The sequence below is a fragment of the Camellia sinensis genome, chromosome 1 (genome assembly GCF_055761805.1).
Source record: "Camellia sinensis isolate YWXY chromosome 1, ASM5576180v1, whole genome shotgun sequence".
NCBI lineage: Eukaryota > Viridiplantae > Streptophyta > Magnoliopsida > Ericales > Theaceae > Camellia > Camellia sinensis.
Genome location: NC_138961.1, coordinates 16,330,215 through 16,351,983, shown reverse-complemented (window position 1 = coordinate 16,351,983; position 21,769 = coordinate 16,330,215). Strand labels below are relative to the sequence as shown.

At 39.6% G+C, this 21,769-nt stretch overlaps 2 protein-coding genes across 2 annotated transcripts; both read left to right on the top strand.

Moving 5' to 3' along the window:
• Positions 1 to 363: 363 nt before the first annotated feature.
• LOC145820504 (alkaline/neutral invertase E, chloroplastic-like) lies at positions 364 to 8,732 on the top strand. Its single transcript, XM_082916424.1, has 6 exons — positions 364 to 435; positions 5,199 to 5,364; positions 5,472 to 5,683; positions 6,165 to 6,658; positions 6,765 to 6,813; positions 8,387 to 8,732. Exons 1-6 carry the CDS (start codon positions 364 to 366, stop codon positions 8,711 to 8,713), a joined length of 1,320 nt encoding a protein of 439 aa, XP_082772550.1. The 3' UTR covers positions 8,714 to 8,732.
• A 12,114-nt stretch (positions 8,733 to 20,846) lies between these two features.
• LOC145820468 (uncharacterized) lies at positions 20,847 to 21,356 on the top strand. The gene has a single exon (XM_082916203.1). It carries the CDS (start codon positions 20,847 to 20,849, stop codon positions 21,354 to 21,356), a length of 510 nt encoding a protein of 169 aa, XP_082772329.1.
• The last annotated feature ends 413 nt before the right edge of the window (positions 21,357 to 21,769 follow it).

The window sequence follows — 21,769 nt, the reverse complement described above, 5'->3', positions numbered from 1 at the left end:
AGGAATTTGAACGGTGGGAATGGAGACAAAGGGAAACATTCATTCCGTCGACAATTTGGAGTAGAAGATCCTGATGTTGTGAAGACAAAAGGGAACCCAGGACGGGCCTCGTCCAACTGTCGAAGACCAAGAAAATGTGGGAATTGCAAATGCATTGGGCACACAAAGCGAACGTGTCCTAAGGTTCGGTTTAGCCGAACAGTGGGTACTAACTCAGATGCAGATACACCCCACATAACTGACCGTGAGTACAATGCGGAGTCATTGCCCGTTCGCTGCAAAACTGGGTTGGTGGAACCAAGTACATCGCACATTAAGCAACGGCGACTATTTTTCGATGTTTCTCCTGATTCCAAGCAGCCTATGGGCCAATACGGTAGTGTTGAAGCAGCAGTGTGGAAAAATGATTCGAACACAATTGATGAGGTGAATCAGGTAATTGTATAATTTGTATGATTTATATAGCGATCCCGGGTTTACCCTTGTTTCACAGTGATCCGGATATATGTCCGTGGATGTTGGTAGTTGATCATTATCTTGTTTACATCCCTTCTTACTTTGTATTTGAGTTGTAGGATGTGTTGGGCAGGTTTGTTATAGGTTGGTTAAGTTTAGAAACCAAAACTAGTTGCCCAAATTTTGACCTGTCCGCTCGAGCGGGGAGTTTGACGCTCGAGCGGGGATTTCACCCATCCAGTTTTTCCTGTGCAGTGTTGGACGCTCGAGCGTGGGATTGGACGCTCGAGCGGGATTGTGTGAGTGCCGCTCGAGCGACGATTCGAGCGCTCGAGCGGGAGAACTGTCTGCATAAGTTTTGGGAGTGTGTATCTGGCGTTCGAGCTGGGGAGTGGCCGCTCGAGCGGGAGTCTGTGAGTGACGCTCGAGCGGGGGTTTGGCCGCTCGAGCGGGGAGACTTTTATATAAATCCGAGATCCGACTTTTGGATCACTTTTTCAAGACCTTTTCTCTCTCTTACTTTTCCAAAAAGCCATTTTCAGAGCTTCTCACTCTAAAACCGGCCCTTCTCTCTTAGATTTGATCTAGTAAGAGTTAATTGCTCATCTTTGGCCTTTACAAAAAGGTTGTTGATCGTCGAGTGCTACTTCTTAATCTGAAAATTTCAGAATTTGGAGCATTTTGGTTTTGGTCTTCATCTCCATTGGGGCTCCGAATTTGAGATAGGGATATCCTACTCCTCTCTATGGATTTTGTCTTTAAATTTTAGTATTTTGAGATGTTGGGGTTGGTTTGGTAATTTTGTGAAAGTTTGGGGCTTTTGTGTAATTTTACAAAAGTTGGGGTTTTATTCGTAATAAACCTAGATGCATGTTTGGTATAGAGAAATGGAATAAATGTTGAATCATTGATGAAAATGGGACCTTCAGGGTTGTAATGTTAATTATGGAAAATGCCCTAATTACATTGATTGATTAATTTGTATAATTAATTGTTGGGAATGAGAAATTGAGTTGAGAATGTGGAAATTGGAAAAGGGAAGGGGTTAAAGGGTGTAGTTGAATTATTTATCACTCACCTAATTGAAGTGTTGATTAAATATCCATTGTTGCATTTACTTTCTGTATAGAAATAACTGCTTGGGCTATCGGTGGAGGATAGTCGTGATTGTTGTAGACAATGCATGATGATTAGGCAAACGGAAACTAATCACTGGAATGAGTCATTGAGTATGATGATGGAAAGAACACGTTAAATTTATGTGTTGTGTGATGATGTGTATAATTATTGTTTTTATGCATTGTGTTGTGTTGGAGGAGATAGGGGATGTACTCCGCGGTTTAGGGGAAGATAGGGGATGGACCTCTAAACCGGATGTGTTGGGAGGAGATAGGGGATGGACTCCGTAGATAGAGCTCATATGCTTATCTAGTGATGTATTGACAGAGCTCATATGCTTGTCATTGGAAGTGTAATAGTGCTCATATGCATATCTGTGGAAGTGATGATATAGCTTGTATGCTTATCTGTTGTTGTGTGATATAGCTAGTATGCTTATCTATTATGAAATGGGAAGTGTTTGATATGAGTTACTGTCTCATATGAGTTGTTTGGCCAGGTTCTGAGCCATGTTTGTAAATTGAGAATCGAAAAGAATTGAAAATGAATTGTAATATGGACTTGCATGTCATGAAACTGTAAAGTGTGATAAGTGAAAGTATCTGTGTTGGCCATCTATCAACTGCTAATCTTTTAGTCATTGTTCATATTTGGTTTAGTATGTTTCTACTGGGCTGTGGCTCACCCTATATGGGAATATCATTTTCAGGTACAGGTAGCATGCCACCTCCAAGGACGTAGCTTGGGAGGCTAGAGGCGGACACACTTTTGTTGTCTTATTTTTGATGTATTACATGTAAACTCAAGCCAAGGGCTTAATGTGTAAACGAGCTAGTACTCTTTTGTTGTAACCAAGTGTTAACTTGGAAAGCTGTAAGCCCGTAGGGCATTTGCTTTTGTTGTTAACATGTAATACCTTTGTAAGGAACTACTTCCATGAATAGAAGAATGTCAATCTTTATTACCATTGCATGTCTTTATTGATGGGTTTTATATCATTATTTTGAGGACGTTACAACTTGGTATCAGAGCGTACCGGGTTCGAATACTTTGGGTACGTGGGAAGTGACTAGTATCACAATGGGTTTGTCTCGCTTGATAGAGACTTAGATGTAGTGTCATATGCTATGTGCTTAATTGATAACATGCTTATGTGACTATGTGGGTATGGGATTTAGTTTCTAGGATGTTGATTGGACCTTTGGGTTTCTGGGAGTCTTGTTGGAAACACTTGATCAATGCTGTTTCTAACCGGAACTCTAGTAACGCCTCGGGACTATCATTATCCGGAAATGAAATTCGTAAGTGCTTATGTGTTTATGTGCTTACGTGGAGTGAATTACTGTTGTCCATGTACTAGGACGTGAGTGTTTAGTTTTGGCACATTTGTGAATGTGCTGACGTTCTGTACCACCTTTATTAGGATGTCAGGACGAGGAAGAGGTGCTAGGCGCGGTAGACCTGCGAGGCAGGAGGTACCTGTACCGGATGACGTTCCGGCAGTACAGGAGGGAGTTGGTCAGGCCAATGTGGCCGAGCCAGCGGGTCAGCAGGCTATGGGCGCCTTGGCCCGAGAGATAGCGGAAGCTTTGGGTATTCTCAGAGCTGAGAATCAGGCAGCTGAGGTAGGGCCTTCCTTCTTGAAAAGGGAGTTCTTCCGGTCAAATCCGGATGAGTTTGTTGGGGATCCAACAGAGCCACTGAAGGCTGACGAGTGGTTGGAACAGATGAGTAAGACGTTCGAGATGCTTGGCATCGAGGACGGAGCATTGAAAGTGACCTTGGCATCCTTCCAGCTGAAGGGAGATGCGGGTCAATGGTGGAAGTACGAGAAGGCTCGTGTTGGTGGTACATGGGAGGCGTTTGTGAATGCTTTCCAGGAGAGGTTCTTGTCTGCAGTGGCTAGGGAGAAGCTGAGGGATCAGTTTAGCCGGCTTAATCAGCAGGGCATGTCTGTGGCGGAGTTTGAGGCCACTTTCACTAGTTTGTCCAGGTTTGCACCAGAGTTGGTGGCGTCCGAAGAACGCCGTTGCTATGAGTTTGAGCGGAAGTTGAGGCGGGGCCTCAAGCTGAGGGTTGGTGGGTCTTACATCCGAGAGTATAGACACTTAGTAGACGCTGCAGCTCATATGGAGCTCATGATGCAGGAGGAGGATGAGGGGCAGAGAGGCTCCAAGAGGAGCCAAGATGGCCAGGGCGATGGCAGGAGGCAGAGGGGTTCTAACCCTCCGCAGTTGCAGGGTGGTGTTGCTAGATCGACCTTTCCAGTGCCGAGTGCAGGCTCCGGGAGAGGTAGTCAGGGGGACTTTGCTTGTTACAAGTGTGGCCAGCTGGGTCACAAAGCTTCGGTTTGCCCGCAGAAGGGAGGGGGTCAGCAAGCTGCTTCTTCTTCAGCTAGACCTCAGGGCCAGAGTCAGGGCAGGGGCCAGTCCTTATCTTGTTATCAGTGTGGTCAGCCTGGGCACCTGAAGAGGTATTGCCCGCAGTTGGGTGCCGCATCGGGAGCGTCTAGTTCTAGGTAGACGCAGGGATTTCAGCCAGCTCAGTCTGTGCAGGCCTCGAGGGCCAATCCGGGAGCTTCGTCATCCCAGTCTGTGCACAGTCTTTTGCTCCTAGAGGTGAGCAGGTGGATCAGGGGCCTACAGGGCGCGTGTATGCTGTTACCGCGCAGGATTTAGTATCGGCTCCATCAGTAGTGAGAGGTACTTTTCTGTTTTGCAACTCGGTTGCTAGTGTGTTGATAGACACGGGTGCATCTCATTCTTTTGTATGTGCTGCATTTGCATCTGTTTTGGAATTGGAGTTAGCATAGTTAGCATCTCCTATTTGTGTAGTGTCACCTCTTGGGGGTGAACTGATCTTGAAACAAGGTGTTAGAGGTTGTGATATAGAGGTCGCCGACCATAGACTTCCTTTTCCGTTTGTTGTCATGCCCATGAAGGGCTTTGATGTTATTTTGGGAACTAATTCTAGTATAAGAAAGTTTGAACACGATAAACAATGCATTTTCATAATATTATTTCATTATTGATGACATGTTAAAAGAAAATCACTCTTGCATTTCTTAAAAAAGGGCAACAATTCTAATGAAACTTGGCCCAAAAAAAGAAAAGAAAAGAAAAAGAAAACTAGTACGATAACAAAAACCCCTCGCCAATTGGAACTATGAGACTTGTACAAGTCTGCATCTAGTGTACTTTGTTTTAGGGTATGCAGCACACCATGTTCTTGTACTTACCAAAGAAGAAAAGAAGGGCATACTGTGTTCTGCTACTTATTAACTAGAAAAAGTGGCATACCTCATCCCTGCTCACTAAAGCAATATGCTTTCCATGTAACATAGTTACACGCTCCTTGCATGCATTTGTATGTAAGATGGATAGTTGAATAATAGAACAATGGTGCTTATGCCATTCTGGATTTCATGTCATATGGAAACTGAGTACTGAACTAGTCGCAAATACACTGCATATATGTAATCCGTAGTTGTGTATTTGGTCCACAGGTGTTTACTTGTAATGCATACAACTGACATAGTTAATTATGTGATTAGAATTGATCATTTTAGTGTATAATTGTGCATGACTTGTGTATGCATGACTTGTGTAGTCCTTATTTTGTAGAGCTGGGAGAAAACTATGGACTGTCATAGTCCTGGTCAAGGATTGATGCCTGCTAGTTTCAAGGTGCGCACAGTTCCCCTGGATGGTGATGACTCAGCAGCAGAGGAGGTATTGGATCCTGATTTCGGAGAGGCAGCAATTGGTCGTGTTGCACCTGTTGATTCTGGTAAATAAACATATTATTTCAAAAAGCCTATTAAGCAAAATATACATATCCTGGTATTAGAATTTTATGCATTTTTTTTTCTGTTCATTTTATGATATTAATTCCAGGATTGTGGTGGATTATACTGTTGCGTGCATATGGAAAATGCTCCGGAGATCTCTCAGTTCAGGAGAGAATTGATGTCCAAACTGGAATTAAGATGATTCTGAGGCTATGTCTTGCTGATGGTTTTGATATGTTCCCAACTTTATTAGTGACAGATGGTTCTTGTATGATAGATCGCTGCATGGGGATTCATGGTCACCCTCTGGAAATTCAGGTTAGTAAATTGTTCATATTATTGTTATTTGGATGTGTTTTCAGTTTCTTTTTAAGAAGAAAGTTTCTTGGGCTATGGCCATTGTGTGTGCCTATGAAAGACATATTGCCAATCCTAATGTTAGAAATGATTGTCCTAGAGAGGTGGTTATTTTTAGTTGTGGTTGACTATGCTGAAGGTTGATGATTTTAGAGAAGATACAGTGGCGGTCAGATGATTCTCTAGTTAACATTTGAATCTGATAAAAAATTTAAATCTAAAATTTGATACAAATCTTGACATCTATGTGGTACTGATTGTTCTTTAGATATCACTAGCAAAATGTTGTTGATATTTATTTATTTATTTGTTGAAATGTTTCTCTTATATGTTGGATATATGTAAACTGTACCAGGGTAGATTTTCTTTATTTTTATCATCTTTATGCTTGGTAAGATAAAACAGTATTATTTTGGTAGGGTGTTTCATGTTGTTGTTGCAGGCACTATTTTATTCAGCATTACTTTGTGCACGTGAAATGCTTGCTCCGGAGGATGGATCAGCTGACCTAATCCGAGCAGTGAACAATCGTCTTGTGGCATTATCGTTCCATATCAGAGAGTATTATTGGATTGATATGAGAAAACTCAATGAGATTTACCGCTACAAGACAGAAGAGTACTCATATGATGCTGTGAACAAGTTCAATATCTACCCAGATCAGATTTCTCCTTGGCTTGTGGAATGGATGCCTAATAAAGGAGGTTATTTAATTGGAAACTTACAACCCGCTCACATGGATTTCCGTTTCTTTTCTCTTGGAAACTTGTGGTCTGTGGTGAGTAGTCTTGCGACAGCAGATCAGTCACACGCAATATTGGATCTCATTGAAGCCAAATGGGCAGATTTGGTAGCAGACATGCCATTCAAGATATGTTATCCTGCTCTTGAAGGTCAGGAGTGGCCGATTATTACAGGCAGTGATCCAAAGAACACGTAATATTTCTACCTTGAAGAAGTGATAGTTCTTCATCCTTGAACTAAGGCTTAAAAAATAAATAAATAAATTGTATCTCACCATCCTTTGTGGTTTTTGGTGCAGTCCTTGGTCCTACCATAATGCAGGTGCCTGGCCTACTTTACTCTGGCAGGTAGTCAGTTGCCTTTGATTTTTGGTTGTGGTGCTAAATGCTCATGTTTTACTGCTTTAAGTTTCTTGATTCAATTGATGCTTAACAGAAACCATGGTGGGTTGAGTTTTTTTTTTTTTTAGATAGGATGGTGGGTTGAGTTGAGGGGCCTATTACTGTGTTATATCGACTCCACTTCATTTCTAATTTTCTGTGGGATTATAATTTGCTTCTCTCTGGATTCATTCCTAATTCCAACTACAGCTGGATTATAAAAACTGATCAGCTGGTAGAGTGGGCTTTCTTTGTGAGTTATTTGTCACGTTTTACAGAGTATCTGAAATGAGTCTGTACTGCTTCTGCATAGCATCTTTAAGATGTTAGTGATGTTAGTATTAACTCTTTTAATGCAGTTTTCACTTGTTTGAAACCTAGCACCCCACCGAGTGTTCCAAATAATAATAATAATAATAATAATAAATAACCTGAGCTCCACCCCACCCAGCAATCCGGTTGGTGCATTTCTGTAACTGTCCCACTAATTTGATGAAGCATCACATAGCATGGAAATAAGTCTTTTATTATGTTTAATTTTTATTTTTTGTAGGACTTGTATTATCACTAAGTCTCTGCATGTCCATGCTTGCACATGACTATTTCATTGTATGTGCGAAGTTTGCACTTGTTATTGATTATTAAGATTTGAGCAATGCTAGGTACCATGAAAAAACTTTCATGAAAATGATCATGAAAGATTTATGACCCTTGGATTACACTTAAAATAAAACACCACACACTAACCAAGGTAATCCAAGAGCCATAAATTTTTCATGATCAATTTCATGAAAATTTTTTCATGATCCGTATCTTTTCTCTTAAGATTTTGATGCACTGCCGTCAAATGCTGTAGGAAACATTTTATTTTGCCTATTTTTGTGGTTTCCAAGTGCTTAACTTCAATGGAAGACCTACTCTTTTAATGTAACACAGAAAATGTTTTGTTATTTTTTAGTACTTCAATTTTTTATTCCTTATTTTTTATCATGCATCTTTGAAGAAACACCTGACAATGCTAAATTTACTATCTATTAGGGCCATTTTAGAGTTTGAGAAGGAACTATGTTTTATAAATTTAGATCACATCCTCACAACCCTTAATATAATCCTTGTCACATCCTCACAGCCCTCACATCCTCACAATCTGAGGTCTCTGTTGCTTTAAGATACATCTGAACCCTCAACATATACTCTCTATTAGTCAGAACATGAGTTTGTACTTTAGGATATTTGCTTTTTTCCTTTGTAATGATGTTTAATTAGCACTATACACTAATGAGTTTGTACTTTAGGATGACCAGCTGGGTATACACTATTTTCATATATGTGGATCTGCATCATTGTTCCACGCACATATTCTGGGTATCATTCTAGTAGTAGTTTAGTGTTGACACTGCTTTATCATTTTGATGATAACAGAAATTATGGTTAAATGGAGTTATGCTTGTCTAATTTGATTTTTTTAACATAGTACATAGTAGTTCCTTTGTAAAAATTAGAAATAGTATGTTGTAATAATTTAACTGGTCTTTTGCAGCTCACTGTTGCATGCATTAAGATGAATAGACCAGAAATTGCTGCAAAAGCAGTAGAGGTTGCAGAGAAGCGCATATCCAGAGACAAGTGGCCTGAATATTACGACACCAAAAGAGCAAGGTTCATTGGGAAACAATCGCGGTTGTTCCAGACCTGGTCAATTGCAGGATATCTTGTTGCCAAACAACTCCTTGCTGACCCTAGTGCAGCCAAGATTCTGATTACTGAAGAAGATTCTGAGCTTGTCAATGCCTTCTCTTGCATGGTCAGTGCCAACCCACGAAGAAAACGTGGTCCAAAGAGGCCAAATCAAACCTATATAGTGTGAGCAGATTTTGTGAGTCTGCCACAAAATTATTTGGCAAAAGTCAATTGATTGTAAAGATGGGATTTATAATATACACCTGGGCGAAGGTTTTGGACTGTCTTCCATTGGTCATTGTTTCTTGGCTATTAATTGTAATATAATTTTCATTTTCATTTTTATTTTATTTTTTTTCTCTTTCTTTGGATGGGTAAGCTCCTATTCAATAGCCTATCCATGTATTATTATTATGTTCTCCTGTTTTGCACTGCAAATATCACATTATACGGATTATGAAACTATTTCTTGTTTAAAGCTTCTATGGCAGACATATCACTGTAATGGATAATTGAACCTATTTCTTCTGTTTGGCGGACTCTACAAAATAAATGGTTTAGATTATCAAGATGATTTGAATGAGACCGACAATCCTGAAAAATCTTGAAAAACTCCCTAGATATTAATTTGCAATTATGATTTAATTTTAAACAATAAATAATAATCATAATCAAACAATCAATAACAAATCGGCACAATGATTTAACGCGAAAAAAATTATAATTGGACTTCTCCAATTGTGATAAAAAAATCGCGGGTCAAAGTCACAAGATAATCCACTGAGCATCTCCAACCCACTAGGCATATCATGCTTGTTAGTCAAAATGCCTAGTATAACTTATTTTTTTCAACTCCAATGCACTAGGCATACGATTAGGCATTTTAGCTCAACTCACATTCACTAGCTACATGTAGCTAGCCTTCAAGACTAGGCAAAATATATTTAATCATTAGGATCATTTCCCTCCATCTTTGTTGCTGATGTGGCATTTTATAAAATTAATAGTATTTAGATGAATAGCTAAAATAAAGAGCATGGTTGGAGTAGAAATATGAAATAGTTGATAGGCAAAATAAAATATATACTTTATAGTAATATTTAGATAGGTAAAATGCCTATTAAGACAAAAATTACACACGAGAACCCTTAATTACTTAGAGAATTTACGCCCGAATTGAACGAAATGCATCTACCAACACCGTTTTCATTTTGGAATTGCTTTGCCTAACGTTGAATTCACAATACCAATGTCGAATCCACAAAGATGAGCCATTCCAGAATTTACCAAAGTTTCAGGGCCAAGTTCCTCGGAATCCACCGATGAACACCTATCTCTTTTTGTGAATGAAAGAATGAAATAACCGTTGATGTTTGTCAATATGTAGTTCATTGATCAATGAATCACCTTCTATACATCATGGAAACTCATATAAAATACCCTCTAATATAGAACACTTTATATTTTACACATCTCTTAAAATCTGGACAGGTAAATCTTAAAAATAACAAATGGCATACTTTATACTAAATAGAGTCGCGAAAACCACTTGAGCGCACACTTTACCGCTCGTGCACTCGAGCGGTTTAACTAAAGGTGGTGCTCACATATAGGCCAACCGCTTGAGCGCAACATCCATTGCTTGAGTGGTGAAACATCTTTTCGAGAAGTTTAGAACACAGATAGAAATACTGGATGAACTACTTCACTGTTCGAGCACACTCGAGCAGTCAAACAATTTTGAACTCTTCTTGGCTTTGGAGGCGCTGTTTAATATAAAGTGGCAAATAAAGAATACTTAAGTCAAAATATGATATGTCTGTACAAACTTCTCTAATACAATTCGGGTTGGATTCGTATCTAAACTCTCATAACTCATAGATATACTAGAGTGAATAAAAATACAACTGAATAAAGTTTTATCCAATGAGATTGCCATTTATAAAAATCTTACAAATCCAGTACGTTGGAATCAGTACGTTGTTATAAAGTTTTATAAAGTTTTATCCAATGAAACTGTTGTTCACCCCACTGGATACCAGTACGTTGTTATGAGCAAGGCATTAAAAAAAAAACGAAAATCATATGGTGCAAAGATCATTAACGTAAACAAATCCCACACGCAAGAGGACAAAACAAAAAGTGGAGATACCAGTCTGTTGTAAGAGCAAGGCACAAAAAAAAAATGGAATCACTCAACAGTGGGACCAAAAAAATAAAATAAAAATGAAGGGTGCAATTCATCAATGGGGCGCAACTCCCTCTGTATTTGTATATTTTTTTCTTTTTCTGCCTCACTTAAAAAAATAAAATAAAATAAAATAATCATGATACAAAGCATCATTGAAGTAAACAAATGCAACACTCAAAGGACAAAACAAGAAGGATAAAAATAGCTACCATGGACAAGGATGGAATCATACGAAAGGGCTGAGCAAATATAAATTGCTGATCATAAGCATTGCATTAGACACTGAAATAGGAACCATCTGTGTAAACTAGCTAGCTAAGCAAACTTTTTCATCAATGGCTTCCTCAATTGAGAATTACCCATTATACCCATACCCCTCGGACTTTAACGTGACGGATTTTGTCCCCGACAAACTCTCTGACAGCAACTACGAAGAGTGGAAGGAACTGATGTTGGACTTCATTGAGAGTCGAGGCTTGGTTGGTTTCATCGATGGCACAGTTGAGGCTCCTCCTTCTGCTCCACCTGAGAATGAGGAACAGTACAGGTCCTGGAAAAGATCAGACAGTCTCGTACGGGGATGGATTCTCACAACGCTCACCAAAGAAATCTTGACGCGAGTTCTGCCCTTTAAAACTGCTGAGGAAGTGTGGGCAAAGTTGTATGCAATTTTCCACTCACGACCTATTACCTTTGGTAATCACTTTTTAAAGGTTTTGGGCTTGTTTGGTTTCTTTTTCAGAAATTTTTTTGAGAAAAATTCTCTACAAATAAATTTTTAAGAGTAATTAAATTAAATAAATTTTTCAAAAAAAATCTTAAAATTTGGTTTGGTTACCTACTTTTCAAAATCACTCTCTCTCATATACATCAAATCAATCGCTTTTTTAAAACTCTCTCTCCAAAATAATTTTCTAAAACCATTTCTGAAAAAGGTAAACCAAACAAGTTTTTTTTTTTTTTTTTGATCAGCAAAGAGAAACTTTATTGATGAAATGAACAAGTACAAGGTACAAGATAAAATACATCAATAAAGGAAAGAGACGTGCAAAAGCATGACAGTGAGCTAAATGATCCCAACTAGGTTGGCACCACAGAGCTCACCCTATCATCTGCTAGCACCCCGAAGTTGGTGAGAGACCAACGGAAAGAAGAAGAAAGGAGAACCAACCAACCACGGCTATCACCTAAGCACATCTGCCAAGCACTGCAGCAGATGGAGAACTAATACTAGCCCAACACCCCAAAGATAGTCAAATAGCAGCAAAGCATCCAGAGTTAAAAATGTATAGCAGCAAAACAGAACTCCCACAACAGCTGGGACAGAACACATAGCAGCAGATAGCAGCAGATGGGAGAGGATGGAGAAGCCATCTTTTAGACCACAGCAACTCAGATCGCAGCCAGAAGAGGATAGAGCACAGAGAAAATTGGTGAGGGGCCAATCAAACAAGACCAACAGGAGAAATCAACCAAAACAAGCACTACCACTTCAGACCATGACCATGTACCAGCCCAACATAGCAGCCTCTGCAGCCAACACCTTGCCTTGAAGCAGCCACAGCAGTGCATGTCCTCATATCAGCAGAGCCAAAGCCAAAAACCAAAGCAAAACACAGACTGGAGGAGATCTGCAACTCTGCTGGAGCACCCAGACAGCAAGGACTGAAGGAAAAGCACTGCCTTCATAGACCAGAGCCAATCTGGCCTCTGCACTGCCTTGACAGACCAGAAACTGGAACCTCCCACTCGGCAGTCCTGTTTGCTGGTTCGATGCTGCCAGCTTACACACCCCTTCTGGCTTGAAGCAGACTACACAGAGGGCAACATACCACTCACACACACCACAGAAGCACAAACCCCCAGCAGCAGAGCCCTAAATACAAGAAGTCACCTGATTCAGATTAGCCACTACGTCATGCACGGAGTAATGAAACCCGGGCTGCCCAGACTTGGCCCACAACCCAACCCTCACTTTCACTATTTCGCCAAGCTCTTCCATATTAGGCTGATTTTCTTTAAAAACACACTCATTTCTTAACCTCCATACTGACCATAACATTGCAATTGGAACAAGCCTCCAAATCCTCACAACTGACTTTTTGAATTTTGTTCCCATCCACCATAACAGCACACCATCAATAGTAGCAGGAATGACCCAGGATACTCCCCACCATCGAAGCAAAGATGACCAAACCTTCCAAATTTCCGTGCATTGCAGGAACAAATGGTCCACGGACTCTGGTGGCAGCTTGCAGAAAAGGCACAGATTCTCCACATTACTGCTTAAGGCCCTAAACCTCTGTAAAAGACTAATGGTTTTAACCCTGCCCCTCCATGCCAACCAGCTCAAAAATTGAGCTTTTGGAGGGGCCACACCTCTCCATAACAGATTAGGAACCTGCATTTTTGGGCCTTGCGTCTCCTCAAACCAATTCCTCATTGAAGCCACAGTGAAATGACCTGAAGGAGATGCAGTCCACCTGACTGAGTCTGGCAGCTCCTCAGTTATCCTGGGAGCAGCTCCTGTCAAGGCTTGCAGTCTATGAACCTCTTCTTCCTCCCACGCAAGAAGAGATCTTGTAAACAGAAACCTCCAATTTCCTGAGATATCCCTCCTCTGCATGAAAGAGCTCAGATTCCCTTCTTTATCCACAGATAATCTAAACAACCTTGGGAACTCTACCTTCAGTTGAACATTCGACAGCCACTTATCATGCCAAAAGTGAATCCTACATCCATTTCCTATCACCAGCTTGCAATTAGACGTAAAGAATTCGAAGCGCTCTGCATTCTCCCTTAACACACTCAGAATATCACTCCAAACAAGAGATTCTTTGCCAGTCCCTTCCAACATTGGTAACCATCTACCACCAACTCCCCCATACTTGTTCAAAATTACTTTCTTCCACAGAGATTCATCTTCCACCCCATATCTCCACCACCACTTAGTTAGCAAAAAATCATTAAAGTCCCTCACCCTTCTAATGCCTAACCCTCCTTGCTCTTTACTAAGAGTTACTAACTTCCAGTTTACCAAATGAATCTTCCTCCGGATTTCTGAACTGCCCCATAAAAATGTTGCCCTCCACTTATCAATCTCCTTAGCTACCCCTTTAGGTAATTTGAAGAGAGAGAGAGGTAGTAACCAGGCAGACTATCAAGGACAGATTTGATCAGGGTTAGACGACCAGCAAATGAAAGCGTCCTTCTCTTCCATAAGGCTAATTTAGCTTTTACCTTCTCCACCACAGGTTGCCAAGTCTTCTTTCTTCTTGGGTTAGCACCTAGGGGTAACCCCAGGTACAGAAGAGGGAGCTGCTTACTAAGACAATAAAGTTTAGAGGCAAAAGCTTGAGCCAACTCTCCACTAATCCCAACTCCGCACACCACACTTTTGTGGAAATTTATTTTAAGGCCTGACATAATCTCAAAGCATCTAAGAATCCTTTTAACATTTACTATCTCCTCCCACTCAGCATCGCAAAAAAGAATAGTGTCATCGGCAAATTGGAGATGGGACAGATTCAAGTTTCCTGACCCAATAGAAGCTCCCTTAATAACGCCCAAAGCTTTAGCCCTTTCCAACAACACATTGAGACCCTCAGCTGCAATGTTGAACAAAAAGGGGGAGAGAGGATCACCTTGCCTTAACCCCTTCTGTGGACTGAACTCTTCTGTTGGTGACCCATTAACAAGAATTGAAATTCTGGCTGTGGTGACACAAGTTTTCATCCAATCCAGCCATCTCTCCCCAAACCCAAGATTGGCCATCATAGAAAAAAGGTAACCCCAGTTGACCGAATCATAAGCTTTTTGAAAGTCAAGTTTAAAAATGACACCCTTCTCTTTAGACTTCTTCCACCAATCCACCACCTCATTGGCAATCATAACCCCATCGAAGATATTCCTCCCCCCCCCAAAAAGGCAGTCTGCACTACTCCAATTACATCTGGAAGCACCCTTTTCAATCTTTTGGAGAGAACCTTAGCCAAGATTTTATACACTACACCCACCAAACTAATTGGTCTAAAATCTGACAAACCCGATGGACTAGAAATCTTAGGAACTAAGGTGATAAAAGAGCTATTTAATCCCGAGACCAGCTTACTGTGCTGGTAGAACTCCTACATAAACTGGAAAAAATCACTTTTCATAGTCTTCCAGCATTTCTGGATACACATCATGTTGAAACCATCCGGCCCCGGAGCTTTATTCCCATTACAGTCTTTTACAGCCTCCCAAACTTCTTCCAAAGTGAACTCAGGATCAAGAAACTCCACCACCTTAGCACTATTGATCCTCACAAAACTACCAGACAGTTTAGGACGAGATGGCCAATCTTCCGAAAATGCCTTTGAAAAGAACCTCAGCACTTCTAGTTTTACCAAAGCTGGATCTTCAACGCGAGCCCCCTCCACAACCACTGAGTCCACTAAGTTCCTATTCTGCCTTTGGCTAGCCATAATATGAAAAAATCTGGTGTTCCGATCACCATTCTGAGCCCAATTTACTCTAGACTTTTGGAACCATATCCAATCCAATTTCTTTCTATATGACCACACCAAGTTTTTTACCTCCCTTCTTCTAACAACTTCTTGAGGATCTAGAGTCCCCATTTCTTCCACCAGGTCCAGCTCATGCAACTCAGCTTCAGCCTTTCTAAGTTGGTCCTCCACGCAACCAAACACCTCAGAGTTCCACCGTTTCAACTCGGCTTTGAGACTACACAATTTCACCTTTACTCTGAACCCAGCCCACCCTTGTACCTGCGCATCCAACCAGGACTTTTGCACAACAGACAAGAAGCTAGGATGCAGGGTCCAAGCATTCAGAAACCTAAACGGCTTAGGGCCCCAGTTTTTCTCATCTTCCGTAAGCAATAGAGGACAGTGGTCGGACACCAGTCTAGGTAAGCCCCACAACTTCAAACTAAAGGTTTCTACCCATAGGGGATCCAACAAAAACCTATCAATTCTACTCCACCTATCACCGTCCACAGAATTACACCATGTAAACTTCCTACCCAACATTGGTAAATCCATCAATTCCAGCAGATCAACAAAATTATTAAAATCCTGCATCCCTTTGGAACTTCTAGAGCATCCTCTTCTTTCATCTGGAACTCTAATCTCATTATAATCACCACCCATGCACCAAGGCTTTTGGAAAGAGGATCTTATATTGAGGATAGAATCCCATAGCTTAGCTCTATGAACCACATCATTTGGAGCGTAAATATTTAAGAAAACACACTCAAATGAACTAGACAGAGTACCTGACAGAAGCAAGAAATTTCTGTTACTGCAACACTCTGATAAGGAGAAAACTTCAGGGTTCCAGATACTCAAGAGCCCTCCAGCACTCCCATCCGAATCTGCACCCATAAACTCCAGCTTCTCCCAAGGCCAAATAGATCGCACAAAGGGAACATCAATATCTCTGCTCTTAGTTTCTTGAAGGAGTACAACATCTACTCTTTTTTCTTTAATCAGCTGTTTCACTCTACGACGTTTTTCCAGCCTCCCCAATCCTCTAACATTCCAAGACATGATCTTCATTGGAATCAAGCTTTAACCGTGCTAACACCCCCAATTCACAGCCCCTTAGGTCTGACCCTCCTGACCCCCTTCTGCAATTTTGTCAAACCGCTCTGCATCTTGTAGCTCTAGCTCAACAATCTTTTGTACCACTTCATGCTCATTCCCTTCACAGTTCATACCCAGACGTTTGCCAAGCTGCAAAGTGGCGTGAGCTTCCTCGATAGCCAGCTTCCTTCTCCTACTCGATCGGCTGTTCTGGGACTGAGAGTGTGAGAGGACTGCAACCGCAGCCCTGAGTAACGCACCCCGCTGAAAACTACCTGAAAATGAAGCACCATTTCTGGGCACTCTTCTCCTTCCCCTTCCTCTCGAACCTCCTTCCTTGCCTTCCTGAGGACGATGGGTGTTAATTGGAACCACTGGTTCTCTGCCCACGGTAGTAGTATTGACCCTTACAGGCTCATGGGCTTGTGATAGACACCGAGTCTGCTCTCGGGACTGGGCCAATCCTTTTGGAGTTGGGGGAGCCACTTTGTTAATACGCTGACAGCTAGGCCCATCAACAGGACCTCCTTCTTGGGCCCCTTCTAATACTACCTCAATATTAATACTGGGTCTCCTCCCCTCCGACCCACTCAAACTCTTAACAAATCCTGGAGCGAGTAACGACAACCCACCCGAGGCCACCCTGCTGTCAACACTTACTATTCTTGGTAACTTTTTTAGCATGCTAACCTCCTCTGCAAAACAGCTGTTATCCTTCCTCACGTTAGCCTCCACCTGTTCTACTAGGCCTTCGTGCATGCCACCATCCTTCACCAAGCCACTGTCTGCAAAAGTATCCTTCACCACCGAAATGGTGTTCCCCTGGTCTGACGCCACCAAAATCAAGTTCCCATGCTGCTTTTGGTCAGAGTGGTTCTCCTCCTCGATTCTGACATCTTGTTGAGGGTTAACTCCGGCAACTGAACTCTCCGCCCGGGAAGGTAAAGAGATGTTCAGCCCCCATTTCTGGCGCATCTCATAGTCAAAATCTACACTGTAACTTCCTTCCCCCACCGAAACCTTATAAATTCTCTTATTACACTCGACCTCTACCGATGAGCTAATTGCTTCCAATAACCTAGTATGAACCAATACCTTGCCACAGTTCAGTGATTTTGATCCCACAAGGTTATCTTCCACTCTGATGATGTCCCCCCATAAAGATCCAATACTATGAAGTGTGCTAGTGTTCCATGCATGGAAAGGAATACCATAACAGTGCAACCAAACTAGCCTAGAAGTCATCATCGGCAAATCGTCATCCCATAATCTTATACCGTCACAGAGATCTTGAATGAGGTCTGCCACCAAACTAAACTTCTGGTGTAAAAGCTCTTCGGTTGGAAAATTTAATAGAATTAAATTCCCACCTCCAAAACGAAAATGGATTTCATGTACACTGGAATTCCAGAGCAAGCTCTGCATCTCCCCCAGCATCGACATACTCTTGATACGCACCACCATACATCTCTGTAACCAGTCACTGCCTTCGTCTGAAACTACCACTTGTAACAGCTTATCCGCCTCGTCCCCCCCATTCCTTCACTATGTCTGCATACGATTTTGTTCCTCTACATGTACTCACCCCAATGCCTTTACGACCAGGCACATTGGCTGCATTTGGTTCACCGCCATCCCCTGCTACACCTTCCACTCGTAGTCGTTTCTCATGAGCTTCTCCAGACACCGATCTCTGATAATTCTTCTCATTATCATAATCTGCGAACTTGACCTTCAGTTGTTTCTTGCCACACCAGACCCCATTTGCCTTATGGATCGCCATCTTTGCTGCCACTACACACTCGTACCGAACAAACCCAAATCTTGTTCCCACTTTGCTGCGCTTAAATGATATGTAGGCATGCTTCACCACTCCAAACTTTGAGAACATAATAAACATGCCTTTAGGATCCATATCATACGGAAGGTTGTCAACAAAAATGGAGAACAACTTCAAGCCTGGACCACTTCGTCTAGGACCGGCAGCTCTCCCTCTATAAAACACCGATTGCCAACCCCCTTCAAATCTCTTGCCATCAGCTCTTCCAGCTTGCCCCTCCATCGCCAAACAATTTATTGTATAACTAAATAATATTTTAAGATTCTCTGTAATGTAAACCAAACAAGTTTTCGTACTTTTTATCTCAAAAACTACTCTACATACACATCAAATCAATCACAAGTTTTGTTTTTGTAAAGTCTCTCTTCTCTGTTAAAATTAGAATAAATTACATCATTAGTCATGTAATTTAAATAACGTCTCACTTTAGTTTCTATAACATATTCAATTTCGTTAAAATATGATTCCTCCATCATTTACCATTATAATCTAAAATGAAAAAAATTACCATGTATGCAATTAAAGGGACTAAAGTGTAATTTAAAATAAATTACAAGAACTGTAAGGACGATTTGATTATTTTAATTGTTATTTTGGTTAGTCGAGAAAGAAGTTGTATTTTGGATGATATGTAAATATATATATATATATATATATTTGTAGTTCAATAGATGATTGTGAGTAGGGGTGGGCGCGGGTCGGTTGCGGCCATAGAACCTCCAATCCGCCATCCGTCCGCCAGATTGGCGGATTGGAGAAAATCAATCCGCATCCGTCCGCCAATCCGGTGGATGTGGATTGAGCGGATTGGTGGTTTGGCGAATGGATGTGAATCGGTTTGGCAGTTTAAAATTTTATAAATTTTCAATATAATTCAACTTATGTACTTCCTCAAAAAAATGAAGAAAATATTACAGTCAACAACTTAAAAAAATATTACAATCACTGCATGCCTTATCCAAAGCAAAAAAGTTTGAAACTTTAGAATATCACATTTACTGCATGCCTCATCCACATAAAGTATTACAATTTGTGGTTTTTAAAATATAAAAACTATTCAAACCACCAAAACCATGAATAGAGCAGTAGTAGAGATTGTATGTCTCTGTATTGTTACATCTATATCTGTTTGTGAAAACAAAAACCAACTAGCATATATCATATTTTCTATTTATTATTTTTAGAGATATATTTAAAAATAAAAAAATATAGATAAATAATACGTTTATTTTATTCAATTCAAAAAAGATATTCAAGTTGAAAACTTTTTTTCAACAGAATATTTAAACTCTTTTTTAATTAAAAACACAAACATAATATTTAAACAAACTGAAAACACAAAGTCTTATAAATTACTAGCGGTGCTCGCGGTTTGGCGGTTCGGTTGCGGCCAAAAGAATCTCAAATCCGCCATCCGTCCGCCAAATTGGCGGATTGGAGAAAATCAATCCGCAACCGTCCGCTTGTCATTACGCATCCGTCCAAAATGCGGCGGATTGGTTCGGTTTGGTCGGTTTTGACGGATCGATATATCCACTGCTCACCCCTAATTGTGAGAGAAAAATTGATTAATTGATATATAACATATGCCATTTTGCCTTATTAATTATTTTAGTTAAAATCCAAGTTGTTAAACAAGGCTATAATTTGTTTTGAATTTCATTTTGGTCCATATATGTGATTTTTTTTTCTTCAAAAAATTAACACTGAGAGATTATAAACCAAATTAAAAATGTAAAGACTAAAATTATTTAAATTGAACTACGAAGATCAAAGTGAAATTTCACTAAAACTAGAGACAACAGTAGTGTAATATATCCTTAAAGGTAGTACTACTACATTTGAAACTCTTAAAATTAGTACTACTAAGGCCTCGTTTGGGGAGTAATCATTTTAGTTAAAAAGTTAAAAAATCATTATAAGTTATTACACTATTCTTTTATTTTTCTGAATATCTTTTCGTAAAAAGTAAAAAAATTATTAAAATAGCATATTCCCAAACAAGACCTAAATTTGAAGGGGTAATGAAAAATTGTTGTAAAATTTTGTGGCTGAAAATTATTATTCAGTGTGATTGATTTGAGTTTTTTGGATTAAATTTTTTAAAAATTGAGTTTTTTGATTTTCGTGTTTTTTTTTTGTTTTTGTTTTTAGTGAATATTTTTAAAATTTTAAATATTTTTTTAAAACTTTTTAGATGCACCTTACTTAGATGTATCTAAAAAGTAAAAAATTTGTAAAAAAAATATTTTAAAAAATTAATAAATATATAAAAATACAAAAAATGTACTGAATTCTTGTATTTTTTTTTAATATTTTTTGTATTTTTAGTATTTAGTGAATTTTTAAAAGGTTTTTTTTCACAACTTTTTTACTTTTTAGGTATATTTATGTTAGGTACGTCTAAAAAGTAAAAAAAATTACTTAAAATATTAAAAAAATTCAGTAAAAACCAAAAAACACAGAAAGTAAAAAAATAAGATTTTCTGAAAAGTATTTTTGAAAAAATTGAACCAAGCAAAGTGTTATTATTTTTTCCCAACAACCTTTTCATGACAATGGGAGTCAATATCCTAAGGTTTTTTTTTTTTTTTTTTTTTTTCAATAAAATTCTTACTTTGTTTGGAGGCAAAAAAAAAAAAATGTTTAGTTGGTAAAATTCTTAATTATTATATGTTGTAGTGACGTACGTGTTAAATGGATGACAGACGAAGAAACAGAGGAGATTCTTTTGGAATATCAGCCACTGGAAATAGCGGCAATCAAAGGTGATTGGGGGAGCGCCATTAAATTCATAGAAGAAGTACCATATGCAGTCAGGGTTCCCATCACTCGTTTTGGAGAAACGGCACTCATGATCGCCGTCAGGATTATTCGAAGAAACCATTTTGTGAAGAAGCTGTTGGAGAAGATGGTACCAGAAGATCTTGCTCAACATGATGCTGTTGGCCATACTGCCCTTCAGATTGCTGCAGGAGTGGGCAACATTGAGGCAACCAAACTGTTGCTAGAGAAGAACCCGACACTGTCTAATGTTTGTGACGTTCGTGGAAGAATAGCTCTCCATTACGCTGCTGCCTGTGGGAAAAGAGAGGTTGTTCTTTACTTATTGGACGCCACAAAACAAGACCAACAGCATCAACCATTTGACGATAAATTAGGTGCTGTGCTGTTGTGTGATCTGTCAAGTTCTGGACTCAATGGTAAGTGATTATTAACTAAAACTGTAAATTTACAAGGTTAGTCCTCTAATAGTTTAAAGGTTAAAAATTATTTTATATGTTCCTTTCCTTGTCATCTTAGTCCCTTCAGTCATTTTGGTCTTAAAGTTGTCAATTTGAGTTAATTTAATCCAATTTCAAACCATTGTTTAAATGGTTAATGGAAAAATTATAAATATTAACTATGATTCATAAAGTATATATTTTGTGTCATTTTGATTCCTAAAGTATCAATTTTGTCAATTTCGCCTTTCAATACTAGAAGGTTATGTTTCATTTTCTTTAGAGTAAACTAGATCGATAATCCCTATATTTTGCTTATTGTGCCATTTGGGTCTCTGCCATTTTAATTAGCTCGATTTTGATCATTAATTTTAGATTTTTTTGGTCAAATTAGTCCAAT